Here is a 21,949-nt window from a genome sequence, read left to right as displayed (position 1 = left end):
GCAGATCAGTCAGTTATAAGGCTTCTGTGTAGCCCTGTGGTCGCAGGAAGTGAGGCACTGGAGCCACTGTTACTGTGCAGGATCGCAGATGGAGGAAACCGGAGTACCCGGTGGTAACTCATGCAAGCACGGGGAGACTATGCAAACTCCACACAGTTCAGGCCATGGTGGGATTCGAACCCATGACCTTTGTGCTGTGAGGCAGTAATGCTAACCATTACATCATCCGAGTAATATTCAAGGTTCCAATGTTACTGTGTTCAATAATTATGAAGAAGTGTTTTTATTACTGTCATACAGAACATTGGAGTATTCACTGTCTATATCATTCCTTATAGAATGTGTGTAACTCGCTCTGGTGCACCGTGGGATCCACTTGTCACTCTAAACTGGATGCTGCAGTGGACGGAACCACTTGTGGTGAAAACAAGGTATTGTTCGTTTGACATTTCTATTTATTATCAGTATAATTGATATTTCAGTAATAAAAAACTTGCCAATAAAAAAGGGAAAGTGTACAGTCAGCTTGCTCTATAGTGCTGCTTACCCAGTGCTTTTCTGGGAGTGTAGTGGAAGTAACAATGTTTCCTGAGCATGTGTGATAGTCACTGACAGATCCTTCATCTGCCTGTTTTGTAGTGGTGCTTCGGAGGGGACTGTGTTCCCGTTGGGCATCGTGCTGCTGCTGTGGATGGTGCATGGGGCTCCTGGAGTGCATGGTCTCAGTGTACGCGTAGCTGTGAAGCTGGGGTACAGAGCGCTGAGCGCTATTGCAGTAATCCCACGTATGTATATATATATTGTTCTCACATTTAGTGTCTATGTTTGTCAATACTTGTACTGGTTATGCACTATTCTCTGATGGTAATATATTCCACAATTTTGTGTTAAATTAAATTAGATCATAACTCAGTATTAATTATCCATTGTCTGTTTCATTAAGTAAAGCAGAATGTAGTAGTACATGGTATACTGTCATTCCTTTACCAACATAAATGGTAGTATCTCCCATGTTTCTGCATTCTGTCGGATTACAGGCAATGTAATTGGGCGCCGTTAACAATCTAATGTTCTAAATATCCTGAGAAGTGTCATTGCCCTGGGTAGTAATTAACTATATATTTGTTTTAATAGAGTGACATTTTTATTGGAGAAATAAATATCAGATACAGACAATTGTGCAAGCAAGTAGTCATAGTATAAAGCACATAGTATAGACAACGTACCATCAATACAGCACATACACAATACCCATTCCACAGGTAATAACAAAGCTTGCAAAACAGTATACAGTGTCACAATAAATCTGCATATAAGTGTGTCAGAGACCAAAATACTTTTTCTAACACAACCTGGCAAACACAACAAACATTTAGCAGAAAAAAAAGAGAGAAAAAAAGGTAACACAATACAATAAATTCTAAATAAATTGAATTGCACTGCGTACCAAATAGAGTGGACATAGGAAACAAGCAGCAAGAGGCCAAGCCCTACATAGAAGGCTCATGAGAGGAATACACAGATCCCAACCAGGGAGACCATTTATCTTCTCAAATTTGGAACTAGAATTATTTTGCATACATGCAAAACGCTCTTTAGAAACAGAATCATTCACTAGCGCCTTAAAGGAGGAGAAGGTGGGCCCCTGAGAGGCCATCCATAATCTTGCGATGCATACCTTGGCCAGAGCACAGATGTTGTGAACATACAATTCCTCCCACCTGGATAGGGAGTCAGAGCCTGGTATGCCCAATACACATTACTTCGGTGTCAATACTGATAAGGGTATTCCTGTATCTCCCAGAGCCAACTGGACCCGAGACCAAAAGGCCTGTACGAGAGGGCAATCCCACATGAAGTGCCTGAAAGTGCCCTAGGCGATAGCACATTTAGGACAGACATCAGAACGTCCATTTACAAACCTGGCAAGCCTAACTGGAGTCATATAAGCCCTATGCAATATAAAGAACTGTATCTGCTGAAACCTAAGGGACTTATTAGTAACAATATGTGGGTCTTCCATAGCAAGTTCCCACTCTTCCTCATCCACCGAGCCAAGGTCACCCTCCCACTTCACACGTAGCCGAGAGAGCGGAACGGTGTGGTGCAAGGCAAGGAGATCCAGGTAGGAGAGGAACATTTATTTAACCTGTCCTAGATTAAATCTAAAAGTCTTAATGGGGAAAGGTAGGAGTGTAGGAGGTGCGTGTCTGAACGGTGCCTGCAATGCGTGCCTAAGTTGAAGGTAGCGAAAGAAGTATGAGTTAGACAAGCCAAACTCGCCCTTCAGTTGTTGATAGGACTTCAGTGTCCCATCATAATACAGTTGAAACAACTAAACTATAGATTTAGGGGCCCACACACTATGGCCAGCAAGAGATTTTAATTCAGGGAGCCAGCGAGAGTGCCAGAGGTGAGTGTCTGGGTCAAGACCCTCAAACCTAGAAAGCACCCGCAGCGCCTGCCAAATTTTTGCACCCTGGAAAACAATGGAGGGAGAGAACTGAGATAGAGTGCCACTTAGTAATACCTGCATGGGCGAAAAACCTGGAAAATAACATTGAATAAACGCATAGTTCAGCGAAAGTACATCAAAATCCTGCAGCCAGGGCCTCAGATGCGCTGTTTGAGCAGCATAATAATAGAGCTGGAAGTGAGGAAGCGCCAGACCACCATCCGCCCTAGTCCTAGTGAGAGTGTCAAGTTGTATTCGAGGTCGCCCATTGGCCCAAATTAGTATTAACTATATTTAAAATGGCTGAACACCTGATTGTGTAGTTATGTACATGACTGCCAGTAGCTCTTCAGTTGAACTGCAACAGCTATCAGACTCTGATAGGTCACTTAAAGTAGCTTCACTATTTCCTATCATACAGTATATGAGGATTGTATTACAGACAATGGGGTAAATTTACTAAGGTGGTAGTTTTTTTTAGAATTGATGTTGCCCATAGCAACCAATCAGATTCTATCTTCTAGAAGCAACTAGATAAATTTTAAGTAGAATCTGATTGGTTGCTTTGAGCAACATCACCAGTTCTAAAAAAACTCCCACCTAAGTAAATTTACCCCAATATGTACAGCACTATGCAATGTTATTCCGATATAACGTTTTGATATGACAATTAACGAACATGACTAAATTAGTATACAGGGGAAGCTAACAGCGCCAATGGGCAGTACGCTGTACTATCACAAATAGTCAGATATTTATTGTCACTAAATGCAGTCTCTGTAAGTCACTCCCTATTGTAAAAGGGCGTCAGCTGTATCCTAAATAGATTCAGCACTAGTATGTGTTCTGATAGAGATTAGATAAAAAAAATAGGGATATAGCCTAGGTTTGGCTTGAAAAATCAGTCTAGAGAGACCAAGTAAAATATATATACAAAGGATAAAATAATCATAATAGTAATAATAATAAAAAAAATGCTTAACTTGAAGAAGAGGGGTAAAATCAGGTATCACCCAACGCGTTTCGTCCGGTTGGACTTCATCAAGGGGTAGTGTGTGAATAAGACAATACATCTATATATACCCAGTATAATATGGGAAGTGATTGATTACATCACTTCCTGTAATTATCGTAATCAAGAACTGGAACTGTAAAATTACATATTTAAAAAGGTCTGGATGACCAGACCTTTTTAAATATGTAATTTTACAATTCTAGTCTAGGATATATCCCTATACACACTCTCTTCTCTTTTTAATTTCTAGCGTTTTAAGTATTTTATCTCTCTGAATTTTTTAGTGCTAATACTGAAATAAAACTGTGTGTTTATGTTTTATAAAAATCATACAGTCTATATTGGTTTATATGTCGCCTGTGGTCGCTTAGACGTATCCTATTCGCTTTTTTATCTAATGACTAAATTAGTGTTTAAGCCCTAGGGGCCTAATTCAAGGTTGATTGCAAAAAATTTCCTCTAATGGGCAAAACCATGTGCACTGCAGGTGGGGCAGATATAACATATTCAGAGAGAGTTAGATTTGGGTGGGGTGTGTTCAAACTGAAATCTAAATTGCAGTGTAAAAACAAATCATCCAGTATTTACCCTGCACAGAAACAAAATAACCCACCCAAATCTAACTCTCTCTGCACATGTTATATCTGCCTCCCCCTGCAGTGCACATGGTTTTGCCCATTAGAGGAAAATGTTGTTTTGCAATCATCTTAAATTAGGCCCTATATTCATTATGACTTCCAACTGTAACATGGCAATATCTTGAGCATATGTCTGGTTGTTCTCTATTATACATTAGAGGAGGCGGAGAACACTGGTGTTTTTTAAATAAAGGGTAACAATATATCCGTTTTCAGAGTTCAAGAAATCTGTGGGTTCCAGACATAAATATATTTGCAGATATGCCAGAAGGAAAGTATCTGACATTCCCAGGTCATGGTAAGACACTCATTCCACCCTGCTCGACAGAGTTTTACAGACACTAATGATTATTCAGGAAAAGCTCGGTGAGCATTTAAGTTCCGTCATTTTGGAGGAAGAGGCATACTGTACAACTACATAGCTAGAATGCTGAAAGAAAAAGTCTTCACTAATAGAAGCAAAGTTGCTTGGCTCTAGAGATTAGCTTTCAGATTGCCTCAATGAGGTGTCAGAAGAAAAATGACAGTTGCAGTTTTATTTATAGAAGAATGGAATCTTGATTATGCCTGAAATGTAGCAATAGAATCTCCTAATATTCCATACAAGCACATTATCAGCATTAATGGCTGATCATCTGGGGGGTATGTGAAGAAAACAGAAAAAAAAGTGGTCTTATATGCAGTAGTTCTCATGAACACAAACTGGAGATTAGCACTGTAAAGAAAGCAATCAGATTCCTCTCTACCAAGTACATTTATTGAATCTTTCAGAGACAGCAGAACATTGTTTGAGACATCAATTGAACCTTTGCAGATGTAGGACGTGGAGTGTCACAATGGAGTAGATGCAGTATTATTGACTTGAAGCCCTGAAGCTGTCTAAGATAACAGGGAAAAAACAGATGTTGGCAAAGAACGATCCATCAATTGGACTGTATGAGTCTAACAGCAGATGCTACCCCCGCAGTACACTGCGTGTTTCTTCTTTTAACAGAAAGCAAGAAGAGGTATTAACCTCTGCTGGCTGCCAGATCCACATTATCACAAGCACAGTAACATAGGGCCTAATTCAGAATTCGCGCAGTAGACGTTCAGGGGCTGAATGCACATGCGCCGCAGTGAGCATGCGCATGCCAGAGATGTGATCAGCATCTCAGCCCCTCGATTCCCTCTGACTGACAGGCAGATGTGTTTTCTGGGCGGGAATGCCAGCGGCATTCGGACGCCGTTTTGAGGGCGCGGTCTGTGCAACGCAGGCGTGCCCGGACCATGCAGGGGGCGGGCTGCGGCACCTACGTGACATCACATGCAGCCTCTGCGACCCAGGACGCTGCAAAAAGTTGCCTACCAGTGCAGCAATGCTGCGCAGGTAGGGACATACTCGCTGGGTGCGATAGCATCGCTGCCGTGCGTTGCTATCTCACCCGTGCAGTGGGGGGAGGGCCAGATATGCGGTGCCGACTAGCCCTGTGCTGTGCGTCTCCCCGCATGTCAGGGTGGCTGATCGTAGCTGTGTGATCAGGTCCGAATTAGTCCCAGAGTCTGATAAAATGTACCATCAGTTTAATGTGATTGTATGTAGCTTTTGCCTAAGTAATAGCACTACTCTGGGTACTACGCCTTACTAGAACTAGAATAAGAAAAAAGGAGGAAAGAATGTCTCTTTGTTGGCATACATAGATTAGTTAATATATAGCTTTTATTTTAGTTATTTAAAAACATCCAACCACGAAATAAACTAGAACTAGAATAACTCCTAATTCTTGAAATAGGGCTTATTGAAGTCACTTGTTTATGCCATCTTACCCACTGGCACCTTAGACTGAGTTTCTTGGGGCCTGATTCGAAGAAGTACGCAAAACTGATGTTCCACGGAACTGAGCGATTATCGGCAGACTGCACATGGGCTGTGGTCGCACTGCGCAAGCATCAAGGATGCCACTGCGAACCCACGCACATTGAGGACTCCTTTGCAAAGGGACTGACAGGACGTGACCATTTGGGGGTGTTAACATGGTGTTACCGGGGAGTGGTTGTTAAAACGCAGGCATGTCTTGGGCATTTTTCGGGGGCATGTATGTCAGCTGCGTGCCTTATACAAAACTTGGTGCCACCATGACTACTGCTGGGCAGAGCCGGATTAAGAGCCACATGGGCCTGGAGCTGAAAATGTTCAAGGCCCTACTGTGAGATGCGTAGGATCTGTGATCAGTGTAGGTGTGGCTGGGACCAGACCCACCTGGGTGTGTACACCTCATACACTATCAGCCCCACTGTTTCAAGTACATAAAAACACAAAAAATGCATATAGTTCTGAGAAAACTAGAAAAACTATTTTAATACTTATGATTTATGGCCGATAGTGGGGCCAGCTGGGTGGCTGGTCATCATCATGCTTCCATTATGACTGGCCTGTTTTTATGGAGAGGCCTGAAGCAGTAACTCCATCTGCCCCATTGTTAATCTGGCCCTGCTGCCTTGTCCAGTCTGCGTAGCCATAGGTCTACCCTTCAGTCCGATGTTCCTTGTTCTTGCGTATAGGATGCGTATGTGTATGCAATTGCGAATGAGTTGCGGTAGCTCCGGTGGGCGTCTCTCTTCATTTCTGGCTGGCAGCGTCACTTGCTGATATCTGCAGTTGCATTGCAACTGCATTGGCTTACTTCTCTGAATAAGATTCTTTGTCCCAAGCACATTGGGCCTGATTCAGATTAGTAAGAAAAACAAACTGTGTCTGGTTGCCATGCAGAGGGAACAAATACATTTATATTTTTTTCTGTGCAGGGTAAATACTGTCAGGTTATGCATGTAGCCCACAAATGTTAGACACCATTATTTTTACACTGCAATTTCGATTTCAGTTTGACCCCACCCAAACCACCCAAATCTCTCTGCACATGTTACATCTGACCCACCTGCAGTGCAACATGGTTTGCCCAGTTACTTGCTTTTTCTGTTTTGCTTGCAAATCAGAATCAGGCCCATAGAACGCTACGCCTTAGTAAAAAGTGAGTGCACATGCAGCACAGTTGGCATAGTGGTTAGTATCACAGCATTGAAGTAATGAGTTAACTTTTTGTTTGCATGGATTTCCTCTGGGTGCTTCTGTTTTCTTCCACAATCCAAAAACATGGTGTTAGGTTAATTGGCTTCTGACAAATTGGACCTTAATGTGTATGTTTGTCCATGTGATAAGGAACATGGGGGGTCATTCCGAGTTGATCGCTAGCTGCCGCTGTTCGCTGCGTAGCGATCAGTGGAAAAAAACGATAATCTACGCAAGCGTATGGTCCGCAATGCGCACGCGCGTCGTACGGGTACAAAGTCCATTGTGGTTTTGCACTGGTTCTTGTGACGCTTCCAATCGCACAGCCGGCCGCAAGGAGATTGACAGAAAGTGGGCATTTCTGGGTGTCAGCTGACCGTTTTCTGGGAGTGCTTAGAAAAACGCAGGCGTGGCAGAAAAAACGCAGGCGTGGCTGGGCGGACGCTGGGCGGGTGTGTGACGTCAAAAGCCGCCCCTCCGGCGTTAGAATCAACGCACACGAAGAGTAACTACAGGGCTGGTCTTGTTTTGCACAAAAAGATTTTGCTCCCCAGTGGGCGGTGGCAATTCGTTTGCTTGGCTGCTAAAACCTGCTAGCTAGCGATCAACTCGGAATGACCCCCATGATTGTAAGCACCACTGGGCAGTGGCTGATGGATGACTGTGGAATATGTGTGTGCTATATATAATAATAATAATAATAATAATAGTAACTGTTAAATTAACCAGATGCAGAAATGAATATGTAGAATAAGACTTAATGTAGTGCCTCTAACTTTAAATAAATGAAAGATGAATCTACTGTGAATATATAAAACCAATGCTTTCCAAGGGTCCAAATTTTGGTGGGTCAGTACCAATTTGAGGGCTCTGTTCTACCTCCCCGATCAGGACTGCACTGACAGAAGTTTGTGTTGTATGTGCCATTCATCATCAGCTTGTGCACAGGAAAGCAGTGGTGTAGGTGTGATGGCAGCAAGTGGGTAGCTAGAGGGGAGCAGGGCGTAATAGGGGCAGCCTAGCACTTTTCGACCCCTGAGGACATGGCCACTCTCCCACATTATGTAGACAAGCCTTACCAAAAAAAACCAACAGAATATGTAGTGAATATTAAAATGAGTAGTTTAATATATAAGGCATTCATATTCATTGAAAAATGTAGGTACAAAGCCTTAAATCAATCAACATATACAGTATTTTGACATATTAGTTCCAACCAGTCCTTATCCACCCAATAGGTACATTTACTAACTAATAATGAGGAGATGTTTTCCACTTCATGGAAGGTCATCTACACTGGCAGTATCTCCAGCTATGTAATTACTGTTCCCCATGCTGAAAGCCACTTGGAGAGGAGAAATCCCCACCATATAGGTAAATAAAGCAGATACTGTAATTATCCTGTAAGTAGATGTAGTAATACAGCAGGAAGGAAATGATCTCCTCGCTAGTTATCAGACGGTATCCTGCAGGCTGCGCCACTCTCTCATTGGGATCAGCAGCGGGTTATAGACCACTGTACTCCCGGTGTTCTGTAATGAGATGCTGGGAAATTCAACTCTCCAGGGAGCTGTAGAGCGAAGTTGCTCGTACCAACGCGTTTTGTCAAGGCTATAATGAATATGCTATGTGTTGGGTACTTGTATTTAGTAGTTGAACTTTGCACTCTCTAAGGGTCAGAGGTTGTAAATATATATAATTAGAAAAATGTTAAAAGCAACAATTTACAATTGTAGTAAATACATTGCAGACAAAACTCTCATAAAACTTCTCAATAAAATGGGCAACAAATCTGACATCTGTTTATAGTGCACGACCAAATAAACTGTACTCTCTACATTATACTATACACAGACAGCAATACAAACCTAGCCCTCCCCTCCCTACAAAAAATAGTATATAGTTATACTTTACACTTCAATTAATGCTAAACACAAGGGGCTCTGAGCCAGATGGGGACTGGGAGGCAGCTAATCTGACACATGGAGATGTATCGTCTTATGGGCATGTAATGGAAGTGTGACGGGCACGTCGCTGAACTGGTTTGCAGACGCACAGTCGCACACATTGGAGGACATGCTCTGACAGAGAGAGTCTGCAGCTAGCTTGGGGGTATCAATGATGCAACCGATGGTCATGACTAAAGATGTATCTAAAGTCGCTGAAAGTGGGTATCTCAGTCCTTTCATGTTCAGATGCATCAATGTACACACCAGGCAAGAGCTTTGTAGTGGCATCAGCATCAAACTGTAGATGCAGGACTGACAAAAGATGAAGGCACAGACGCTGCAGCATCCAACTAAAAATCAGGCCTTTAGGGGGTAATTCCGAGTTGATCGCAGCAGCAAATTTGTTAGCAGTTGGCCAAAACCATGTGCACTGCAGGGGGGGCAGATATAACATTTGCAGAATGAGTTAGATTTGGGTGGGTTATTTTTTTTCTCTGCAAGGTAAATACTGGCTGCTTTATTTTTACACTGCAATTTAGATTTCATTTTGAACACACCCCACCCAAATCTAACTCTCTCTGCACATGTTATATCTGCCACACCTGCAGTGCAAATGGTTTTGCCCAACTGCTAACAAATTTGATGCTGCAATCAACTCAGGATTACCCCTTTAGTTAAAGTTTAGGTTAGCAAATTTCAGGAAAAAAGTTGCCCGAGTCGTTAACTTGCAAAGACTGATTGGCACCCTGAATCAAAAGGGCTGCCAAAGCAGTTTGGTCTGTGCCTAGGTAGGCAAGGGCTCATTCTATAGGTAATGACCCAAAACATACCTCCAGCCTATATCATTCTGCCTTCAAGGAAATGAAAAAGACAGTAGGCTTCACATCATGGGATATCCAGCATAGTCTCCAAACATAATAGGGGCAGATGTACTAAGCCTGAGAGAGATAAGCGTCCAAAAGATGGAAAATCTGGAACATCTGGTACACATCAGTTGCACCATCAAACTTCTAAGCAACCTTATGCTGTCTCGGAATGTCAAAATGCTGTGGTCAATCCAGCTGTGAATTAATTTGCATTGGCTGACTAGGACATGCCCAGAAACCCCCTCCCCCTTACCCCCCTTACCCCCAATTGCCTCCCCGAATTGGTCACTACCCACCACTAATTGTGCAAATAAATTCTCACTGTGTCTGCCATCACTATTCAATCGCTGCACATGTGCACACCACACATATACAGTTTATCCAATGATGTGAGGAAAGACCAGATCGACCAGAGGAAGTGGGTTGTTAGTTATCAGTTCTTTCTCAGACTAGCGGGAAGCATCAGCTACATTTTATGGTCAGATATGTGGTTTAACATGACTGAAAATATGATGTCAGATACAAACAGATTAACTACAAACATCTGCACGCAGTTCCGAGGAATCAGAGCTGTGATACAGCAGTTGCGTTCTCACCCACTATAGCTGGTCCCAGGATGTTATTAGATGGAGACAAAGCTCTTATGTGAATCTCTGACAAATCTTCACCAATAAGGTCCTGGCTCAATGCCAAGCACTGATATGGCTATTTGCTTTCTGTATTGTATCTTTAGGTGAATTTGTCTAGGATGAGAGCATTTTTTTGTATTCAGGGTTCATCTCCTGCAGCTGCTTATTTGTTGTCTGTAATCGTGTCATCTTGGTATTGGAAGGGATAGAACAAGCTATGGCCATGAACATTTCCAGTGAGCTCACAACAGCACAAAGGGGGCCATTCAGATGATCTGATTGCTGGGCTGCTAATTTTGCTGTCCGGCGTTCAGATACACGGGGATTGTATTTTCGCCATGCAAGTGTGCGATGCTATGTGTACGCTGAGCTGCTAAAATCCACTTTGTGCAGTCTCTGCGCAGCCCAGGACTTACTCCTACAGTGCGATAACATCAGGCTGATCGGGCCTGAGCTGACGTCAGACATCCTCCCTGAAAACGCTTGGGCACGCCTGCGTTTCTCCGAACACTCCCAGTAAAATGGTCAGTTGCCACCCACAAACGGCTACCTCCTGTCAATCACCTTGCGAACGCCTGTGCGAATGGAATTTCCACACCATCCCATCACTGGCCGGCGATGCTGTTGTTGTTGTCCGTCACATGTGCGCATTGCGGTGCATACACGTGCGCATTTAGTACCTGATTGCCGATCAGATCTGAATGACCACGAAGTTCTGTAAATTAGTGGTGTGATCTTGGGGAAGGCATGGACCTGTCCAGTAGTGTAATTGTGTAAGTTAAATCAGGGCTGTATCATAATGTAACGATGGGGAATGGTCGGGAGGCTGGAAGCCATAGACAGAGGAAGGAGGTTAGTTCCTTAACAGGACAGAGTGGTGTAAAGTTCTAAAATGGTTTTGGAGGATTGTGGGTTATCCGTTTAAAAAACTGAACATACTGTATATAAAATACATATCTTTATTGCAGTCAGTTCAGGTGCTTGGCAGATCATCCTTAGTAAATAATAATCGTAGAAGATGACTGTTGTGTGCCTGCAATTGCATTCCTACCTACTGCATCGCTTTAGATCAGGGGTGGGGAACCGTTTTTCTACCAAGGGCCATTTGGCTATTTATAAAATCCTTTGGGGGCCATACAAAAATTATCAACTTAAAAATTAGCCTGCTATATTTGGTAAAAAATGTAAATAACTCATCCCTAATGTGATGGCTGAAACTGCTTCTCTTTGGTCAGGCTTTTGATGTTTGCTGGTACTGATGGTACTGCTATTCGCAACTGCTTTTCCAGATTTGTGTCGGTCAGTCTGGAGCGCAGTTAAGTCACATGGATCTATTCTAGAAGCTGTGAAACAGCAGGCCTGTGTAAAGCTGTTGTACTCCTACTCTCGCTCAAACTGTGGTTGCAGAATATAATTACAGTAGGCCCAGTCAGTGGGGTAAGGAAGTGTGTGTGTGTGTGTGTGTGTGTGTGTGTGTGTGTGTGTGTGTGTGTGTGTGTGTGTGTGTGTGTGTGTGTGTGTGTGTGTGTGTGTGTGTGGACCTGAGTGCACTGTCTATCAAGGTCCACAATATCTCACCACCAACTTTTTATCAGCAGCAGCCTCTGGTGATATGCCAGAGGCACTGCAGGAGCTCACGCGGGATACACACTCATACAGTCACCTCGCAACCCACGTCCTCGGCTGCCAGGCCACACCCCCTCCTAGTCCCGCCCGCTAGTGCCTTTGCTGGGTTAACAACCCATGTCGGATGCCATCTGCCCGCTTGCGGTTGCCAGGTAACCCACATTCTCCTCAGTCCCCCTCCTAGTCCTACCTGCCGCCGTCCCTCTCCTAGTCCCGCCTGTGGTTACCAGGTAGCCCACATCACCCATGTCCTCCTACAATCCCCCCCCAGTCCCGCTTGCTGCCATTCCCCTAGCCCTCATCCTCCTCTGTCCGTCCTCTCCATCAGATGCCATCCCCCTCCTTTCCTTCGGTTTCCCTGGTACTGTGGCCAGTCGAAGTGACTTTGCAGGCCTGATGCGGCCCGAAGGCTGGTCCTTCCCCACCCCTGCTTTAGATGGCGTAACCATGCCTCCTTTGAGTGAGCATTCTTATGCGAAGTCCAGATTTATGGAAGGTCCATGTGCCATCCTGGGTTTGCCTTGTAAATTATTGCCTCTTTAAAAATACATGCATTCTGGCCTGCGGTCCTGCACCTCCGGCAACATGGACCCTATTACAGTTACCCAAATATGCTTATTTTACTTACAAACAGTGGAACATATTCTGAATGGCCTCTATGGACAGTGTCGGACAGGAGAATGCAGTGATAGGGGCCCATACTTAAGGGGTGTGGCAAGTTACCATAGGGGGTGTGTCTACCCCCACAGAGGCTTGGCCAGCCATTAGATACCATGTAATTGAACCAATAGAGTAACAATGTATATATGAATGTACAGTCTGGAACCTAACATTAAAGAACGTAGTGGTGCCCTCATGCAATGGGGCCAACCTGGGATTTTCCCTGTACCCCTATTGGCCAGTCCAGCCCTGCCTATGGAACATGTATATTATGTGTGCAATCTTTTTAAACCAGACACAAAAAAATAGAAATGTGACTGCTTTACATTATCCAAGTGTGCCGTGCAGCTGCATTTATAACCGTCTTGCACGTGGCTCTCTTAACCAGGCTCACCGTGACGTGTGCATGTGGCTGTTCTGCCACCCTAGCAGCTGGGACTGTTCTGTTTATTTCCTGTGCTTGCTGGATTCATTGTTATTTCTTATGTGATCCAGCAAAATTATCTTTGTATAATGGCCCTCATTCCGAGTTGATCGGTCGCAAGGCGAATTTAGCAGAGTTACACACGCTAAGCCGCCGCCTACTGGGAGTGAATCTTAGCTTCTTAAAATTGCGACCGATGTATTCGCAATATTGCGATTACTAACTACTTAGCAGTTTCAGAGTAGCTCCAGACTTACTCTGCCTGTGCGATCAGTTCAGTGCTTGTCGTTCCTGGTTGACGTCACAAACACACCCAGCGTTCGCCCAGGCACTCCCACCGTTTCTCCGGCCACTCCTGCGTTTTTTCCGGAAACGGTAGCGTTTTCAGCCACACGCCCCTGAAACGCCGTGTTTCCGCCCAGTAACACCCATTTCCTGTCAATCACATTACGATCGCCGGAGCGAAGAAAAAGCCGTGAGTAAAATTACTTTCTTCATAGTAAAGTTACTTGGCGCAGTCGCAGTGCGAACATTGCGCATGCGTACTAAGCGGATTTTCACTGCGATGCGATGAAAAATACCGAGCGAACAACTCGGAATGAGGGCCAATGTTTTCTCCTCCCATGATTTGTTTAATGTATGATTTGTTTAACGTATGACCACTGATGTATCCTTAGTCTTCACTGCAGAACTCAGTCAAGGTACTAAGCAAACTAGTATCAAGCATTCTGTAAACAGGGATAGCAGCTATAAACAGTCTAATGGCTGTAGCTGTCCTCTAGGATTAGTAAGAGTGACTCAGTCATTTCTGGCTTGTTCACCTGCTACTTGCTATAGTGCACAGAAAAAGAAAGACTTTGCAAATCTCTAATGGCCAAAAACTGTGCATATATTATTTTCATTATATAGGGGAAGGCAATACCCCACTGTCTGTCTGTATGCAAACTACAAAATCCCTGTGAGGCCACTAGATCCTTTATGGCAGATATATTAACCTGGAGAAGGCATAAGGAGTAATAAACCAGTGACATGTGCAAGGTGATAAAGGCACCAGCCAATCAGATCCTAGCTGTTAATTTACATATTGGAGCTGATTGGCTGGTGCCTTTATCACCTTCCACATATCACTGATTTATCACTTCCTTATGCCTTCTCCAGGTTAATACATCTGCCCCATTGTACTGTTTATTGAAGGGAAAGGAGCCCAGTTAATGTTGGAACTGGATATTCCTGATCTCAGGATGGAATAAAAAAGAAAAAAGGGTAAAACAATCCTATGCTTGTTACAGTAAAGCATGCTGCTTTACTGTAACAAGCATAGGACTGTTTTACCCTTTTTTCTTTTTACATATCTATCATTACATATTGATTGAAACATTTTGGCATTGTTAAATGTACCGTGTGGTCTATTGATTTGTGATTTTACAACTTCTTGTGTTGCAATTTATTTGGGCTATCTATATATAGCAGTGTCTTACACAAGACACTGCAAAAACTCTAATCCATGCTCTCATTATCTCCCGCATTGATTATTGCAATAGTCTTCTTACTGGTCTTACCAAAAAGAGACTCTCCCCACTACAATCCTTTATGAATGCAGCTGCGAGGCTAATCTTCCTTGGCTAGATGTTCATCGTCTGCAGATCCGCTCTGTCAGTCCCTCCATTGGTTACCTGTATTCAATATAAAATACTTTTACTCACACATAAGGCCATTATCGTTACTACACCAATGTACATCTCTTTGCTCATCTCAAAATATCTCCCAACCCGACCTCTCCGCTCTTCACAAGATCTATGTCTCTCATCCACACTCATTACTTGCTCTCATGCACGATTGCAGGACTTTCTTCGGGCTGCACCCACTCTGTGGAATGCCCTCCCACGCACAGTAAGACTCTCTCCTAGTGTCCAAACCTTCAAACGTTCCCTGAAAACTCACCTCTTCAGGCTAGCTTATCACATTCCAGAACCACTCACTCAACTTTCATAAGCTTTCTTATCCGATTATATCCCCACTGTACAATCTGCACATATCCTCCACATATTTTCTCTTTCTTCACTTTCCCTTCTTTCTGACCATGGTTCATCATTGCTGTGATGTGATATCATGCAACTCACCTAGAACCTTTGCAATCCAGTGGACAAATATGCAATAGATAGGCTTTGATAGACAAGGAAAGGCACTATTTTCTTATAGATTGTAAGCTTGCGAGCAGGGCCTTCCTACCTCTATGACTTTGTTTATTACATTGTGTCCAATTATAAAGCACAATGGAATTTGCTGCGCTATAAAAGAAACAGTTCATAAATAAATAATGAATGTTGGCCCTCATTCCGAGTTGATCGGTCGCAAGGCGAATTTAGCAGAGTTACACACGCTAAGCCGCCGCCTACTGGGAGTGTATCTTAGCATCTTAAAATTGCGACCGATGTATTCGCAATATTGCGATCACAAACTACTTAGCAGTTTTAGAGTAGCTTCAGACTTACTCTGCCTGTGCGATCAGTTCAGTGCTTTTCGTTCCTGGTTTGACGTCACAAACACACCCAGCGTTCGCCCAACCACTCCCCCGTTTCTCCGGCCACTCCTGCGTTTTTTCCGGAAACGGTAGCGTTTTCAGCCACACGCCCATAAAACGCCGTGTTTCCGCCCAGTAACACCCATTTCCTGTCAATCACATTACGATCGCCGGAGCGATGAAAAAGCCGTGAGTAAAAATACTTTCTTCATAGCAAAGATACTTGGCGCAGTCGCAGTGCGAATATTGCGCATGCGTACTAAGCGGAATTTCACTGCGATGCGATGAAAAATACCGAGCGAACGACTCGGAATGAGGGCCGTTGATTGCTATATTACGCTTCAAAAATAAAAAGTACAATTTAAAATAAAATGCTTTATTCTTAAAAACAACAACATTTTCTAATACAGTAATGTTATAATAATTTAAAGCTAATTATTAGAATTAATAAAATTTATGTTTACTTTTGTCAACTGTACAAGGTTTACAGGGCTTATAAAAAAATAAAATAAAGTAATCCCACATTAAAATGCACCCTTGGGATTTACCACACGGGAAAACACAGAGGTTCCTGCATTTTACGCAAAATCTATGGGTTACCACTAAGTACCCAAGGTTTCACCATGCATGGAGAATACTACATATGGTTCCTCCCACAATCCAAAAATAGACTGGTAGGGTAATTGGATCCCAACAAAAATTAACCCTAGCGTGAACGTGTGTACGTGTACATGTGGTAGTGAATATAGATTGTAAGCTCCACTGCGGCAGGGACTGATGTGAATGGCCAAATATTCTCTGGAAAGCGCTGCGGAATATGTGTGCGCTATATAAATAACTGGTAATAAATATTAAATAAATAATTTACTAGCTCCATGTGTGAAACCCAGAGCTTTTCCCTGCGCGGTAAACTCTGCGCCTAATTTCATGTTCACCTAAAATTGAAACTATTTGATAGAGCACAGTGATTACAGTATAACCAATTGTCGCTGTATGTAGCTGTATGAGGAAGACAGCTCACCCCCTTGCTGATGCATTTCTCTACCCTGGCTAGCTTATGGGTGTGGGCAGTCAGTGACTGATGGGGCATACACATGGGGCGACTTGTGCTGTGTGCTAAGCGATCTAGGTTAGCACAGATCGCTCAGCAGTGCACACATCGCTATACACACAACGGTGTGTGCTGTGCGATCTGTGCTAACCAGTATTCTTTATGCACATGCTAGGCGATCTGACTAGATCTTGCCTGCATGTGCTAAAGATCTGAGTGGGCGATGGCAACGCACGGGACCGCGCATCGCCATTGCAATGGAGTGTACACACGGAGCGGTCTGTGCTTAATTTCTAAGCTGTCTAGACAGATGTCTTACAAAATAGGCAATAATCGCCCCGTGTGTATATAGGGCTCTCTGCTTATGCAGGTTTACAGTAGTGATGTGCACCGGAAATTTTTCGGGTTTTGGTTTTGGATTCGGTTCCGCGGCTGTGTTTTGGATTCGGACGCGTTTTGGCAAAACTTCCCTGAAATTTTTTTGTCTGATTTAGGTGTGTTTTGGATTCGGGTGTTTTTTTACAAAAAACCCTCAAAAACAGCTTAAATCATAGAATTTGGGGGTCAAGTATACTATCCATCCATACCTGTGGTGCATTTCAGTTTTGCACAGTTTGCTGACCACCAGTATAACTATATATATATAGCAGTACGGTACAGTAGTCCACTGCTCTACCTACCTCTGTGTCGTCAAGTATACTATCCATCCATACCTGTGGTGCATTTCAGTTTTGCACAGTTTGCTGACCACCAGTATATACTATATAGCAGTACGGTACAGAAGGCCACTGCTCTACCTACCTCTGTGTCGTCAAGTATACTATCCATCCATACCTGTGGTGCATTTCAGTTTTGCACAGTTTGCTGACCACCAGTATAACTATATATATAGCAGTACGGTACAGTAGGCCACTGCTCTACCTACCTCTGTGTCGTCAAGTATACTATCCATCCATACCTGTGGTGCATTTCAGTTTTGCACAGTTTGCTGACCACCAGTATATACTATATAGCAGTACGGTACAGAAGGCCACTGCTCTACCTACCTCTGTGTCGTCAAGTATACTATCCATCCATACCTGTGGTGCATTTCAGTTTTCCACAGTTTGCTGACCACCAGTATAACTATATATATATATATATATATATATATAGCAGTACGGTACAGTAGTCCACTGCTCTACCTACCTCTGTGTCGTCAAGTATACTATCCATCCATACCTGTGGTGCATTTCAGTTTTGCACAGTTTGCTGACCACCAGTATATACTATATAGCAGTACGGTACAGAAGGCCACTGCTCTACCTACCTCTGTGTCGTCAAGTATACTATCCATCCATACCTGTGGTGCATTTCAGTTTTGCACAGTTTGCTGACCACCAGTATAACTATATATATATATATAGCAGTGCGGTACAGTAGTCCACTGCTCTACCTACCTCTGTTTCGTCAAGTATACTATCCATCCATACCTGTGGTGCATTTCAGTTTTGCACAGTTTGCTGACCACCAGTATAACTATATATATAGCAGTACGGTACAGTAGTCCACTGCTCTACCTACCTCTGTGTCGTCAAGTATACTATCCATCCATACCTGTGGTGCATTTCAGTTTTGCACAGTTTGCTGACCACCAGTATATACTATATAGCAGTACGGTACAGAAGGCCACTGCTCTACCTACCTCTGTGTCGTCAAGTATACTATCCATCCATACCTGTGGTGCATTTCAGTTTTGCACAGTTTGCTGACCACCAGTATAACTATATATATATATATAGCAGTGCGGTACAGTAGTCCACTGCTCTACCTACCTCTGTTTCGTCAAGTATACTATCCATCCATACCTGTGGTGCATTTCAGTTTTGCACAGTTTGCTGACCACCAGTATAACTATATATATAGCAGTACGGTACAGTAGTCCACTGCTCTACCTACCTCTGTGTCGTCAAGTATACTATCCATCCATACCTGTGGTGCATTTCAGTTTTGCACAGTTTGCTGACCACCAGTATATACTATATAGCAGTACGGTACAGAAGGCCACTGCTCTACCTACCTCTGTGTCGTCAAGTATACTATCCATCCATACCTGTGGTGCATTTCAGTTTTGCACAGTTTGCTGACCACCAGTATAACTATATATATATATATATATATATATATAGCAGTACGGTACAGTACTCCACTGCTCTACCTACCTCTGTGTCAAGTATACTATCCATCCATACCTGTGGTGCATTTCAGTTTTGCACAGTTTGCTGACCACCAGTATATACTATATAGCAGTATGGTACAGAAGGCCACTGCTCTACCTACCTCTGTGTCGTCAAGTATACTATCCATCCATACCTGTGGTGCATTTCAGTTTTGCATAGTTTGCTGACCACCAGTATAACTATATATATATAGCAGTACGGTACAGTAGTCCACTGCTCTACCTACCTCTGTGTCGTCAAGTATACTATCCAGCCATACCTGTGGTGCATTTCAGTTTTGCACAGTTTGCTGACCACCAGTATATACTATATAGCAGTACGGTACAGAAGGCCACTGCTCTACCTACCTCTGTGTCGTCAAGTATACTATCCATCCATACCTGTGGTGCATTTCAGTTTTGCACAGTTTGCTGACCACCAGTATAACTATATATATAGCAGCACGGTACAGTAGTCCACTGCTCTACCTACCTCTGTGTCGTCAAGTATACTATCCATCCATACCTGTGGTGCATTTCAGTTTTGCACAGTTTGCTGACCACCAGTATATACTATATAGCAGTACGGTACAGAAGGCCACTGCTCTACCTACCTCTGTGTCGTCAAGTGTACTATCCATCCATACCTGTGGTGCATTTCAGTTTTGCACAGTTTGCTGACCACCAGTATAACTATATATATATAGCAGTACGGTACAGTAGTCCACTGCTCTACCTACCTCTGTGTCGTCAAGTATACTATCCATCCATACCTGTGGTGCATTTCAGTTGTGCGCAGTATATATAGTAGTAGGCCATTGCTATTAATATATTACTGGCATATAATTCCACACATTAAAAAATGGAGAACAAAAATGTGGAGGGTAAAATAGGGAAACATCAAGATCAACTTCCACCTCGCGCTGAAGCTGCTGCCACTGGTCATGGCCGAGACGATGAAATGCCATCAACGTCGTCTGCCAAGGCCGATGCCCAATGTCATAGTAGAGAACATGTAAAATCCAAAAAAATAAAGCTCAGTAAAATGACCCAAAAATCTAAATCAAAATCGTCTGAGGAGAAGCGTAAACTTGCCAATGTGCCATTTACGACACGGAGTGGCAAGGAACGGCTGAGGGCCTGGCCTATGTTCATGGCTAGTGGTTCAGCTTCACATGAGGATGCTAGAAAACTTAAAAGAGTTAAGATAGCAAAAGCACAGCAAAGAACTGTGCGTTCTTCTAAATCACAAATCCCCAAGGAGAGTCCAATTGTGTCGGTTGCGATGCCTGACCTTCCCAACACTGGACGGGAAGAGGTTGCGCCTTCCACCATTTGCACGCCCCCTGCAAGTGCTGGAAGGAGCACCCGCAGTCCAGTTCCTGATAGTCAAATTGAAGATGTCACTGTTGAAGTACACCAGGATGAGGATATGGGTGTTGCTGGCGCTGGGGAGGAAATTGACAAGGAGGATTCTGATGGTGAGGTGGTTTGTTTAAGTCAGGCACCTCTTTTTTTTGTTTGCATCATGTGCTGTTTGGGGACTATTTTTTAAATCTGCCATCCTGTTTGACACTGCAGTGCCACTCCTAGATGGGCCAGGTGTTTGTGTCGGCCACTTGGGTCGCTTAGCTCAGCCATCCAGCGACCTTGGTGCACCTCTTTTTTTTCTTTGCATCATGTGCTGTTTGGGGACTATTTTTTGAAGTGCCATCCGACCTGACACTGCAGTGCCACTCCTAGATGGGCCAGGTGTTTGTGTCGGCCACTTGGGTCGTGTAGCTTAGTCACACAGCTACCTCATTGCGCCTCTTTTTTTTCTTTGCATCATGTGCTGTTTGGGGACTATTTTTTTGAAGTGCCATCCTGCCTGACACTGCAGTGCCACTCCTAGATGGGCCAGGTGTTTGTGTCGGCCACTTGGGTCGCTTAGCTCAGCCATCCAGCAACCTTGGTGCACCTCTTTTTTTTTTTCTTTGCATCATGTGCTGTTTGGGGACTATTTTTTGAAGTGCCATCCTGTCTGACACTGCAGTGCCACTCCTAGATGGGCCAGGTGTTTGTGTCGGCCACTTAGGTCGCTTAGCTTAGTCATCCAGCGACCTCGGTGCAAATTTTAGGACTAAAAATAATATTGTGAGGTGTGAGGTGTTCAGAATAGACTGGAAATGAGTGTACATTATGGTTATTGAGGTTAATAATACTATGGGATCAAAATGACCCCCAAATTCTATGATTTAAGCTGTTTTTTAGGTTTTTTTGTAAAAAAACACCCGAATCCAAAACACACCCGAATCCGACAAAAAATTTTCAGGGAGGTTTTGCCAAAACGCGTCCGAATCCAAAACACGGCCGCGGAACCGAATCCAAAACCAAAACATAAAACCCAAAAAATTTCCAGTGAACATCACAACTCAAGACCCACTTCTTCACCAAACCCAGCCAACTCTCCTCCTAACCCTCTTGTCTGTGCTCACTGTCTACCCCTTCTGTGTCCGGTCTGTTAGCCCCTCACCTTTTAGATTGTAAGCTCGCAAGAGCAGGGACTTGTTTCCTCATGTGCCTTTCCTTTTCTTACTTACACTATCTTATACTCCATACTCCCTTTGATGGCACCTAACCCCGGGTTTTCTATACCTGTCCTATATTGTCTTGTACAGTAAGTGCTGTTTTCTTATTTGATTATGTACTGTGTAATGGGTGCTGCGGATCCCTTATGGCGCCATATAAATAAAGGATGATGATGATAATAATAATAATAATAATAATAATAAAAAAGATGTATTAACCTGTAGAAGGCATAAGGAAGTGATAAACCAGTGATAAATGCAAGGTGAAAAAGCACCAGCCAATCAATCCTAACTGTTAATTT

At 43.5% G+C, this 21,949-nt stretch overlaps 1 protein-coding gene and 1 long non-coding RNA gene across 3 annotated transcripts in view; one reads left to right on the top strand and one right to left on the bottom strand.

Annotated features, from left to right (window-relative positions):
* Nucleotides 1–21,949, top strand: part of ADAMTS7 (ADAM metallopeptidase with thrombospondin type 1 motif 7) — a 212,429-nt gene that overhangs the window by 99,669 nt on the left and 90,811 nt on the right. For both annotated transcript variants that reach the window (XM_063925493.1, XM_063925494.1), the window contains exons 10-11: nt 339–431; nt 640–785. In XM_063925493.1, coding sequence (XP_063781563.1) covers nt 339–431; nt 640–785 — 239 coding nt within the window. The remainder of the gene's footprint in view (nt 1–338; nt 432–639; nt 786–21,949) is intronic.
* Nucleotides 4,844–21,949, bottom strand: part of LOC134931797 (uncharacterized) — a 96,426-nt gene continuing 79,320 nt past the window's right edge. The window contains exons 3-4 of the long non-coding RNA XR_010179175.1: nt 14,868–14,981; nt 4,844–4,987 (exon numbers count right to left, since the gene is read on the bottom strand). This is a non-coding gene — a long non-coding RNA (uncharacterized LOC134931797). The remainder of the gene's footprint in view (nt 4,988–14,867; nt 14,982–21,949) is intronic.

The sequence above is a fragment of the Pseudophryne corroboree genome, chromosome 6 (genome assembly GCF_028390025.1).
Source record: "Pseudophryne corroboree isolate aPseCor3 chromosome 6, aPseCor3.hap2, whole genome shotgun sequence".
In the NCBI taxonomy this organism is placed as follows: Eukaryota; Metazoa; Chordata; class Amphibia; order Anura; family Myobatrachidae; genus Pseudophryne; species Pseudophryne corroboree.
The sequence above is the reverse complement of the archived record's forward strand: the minus strand, read 5'-3'. Positions and strand labels throughout refer to the sequence as shown.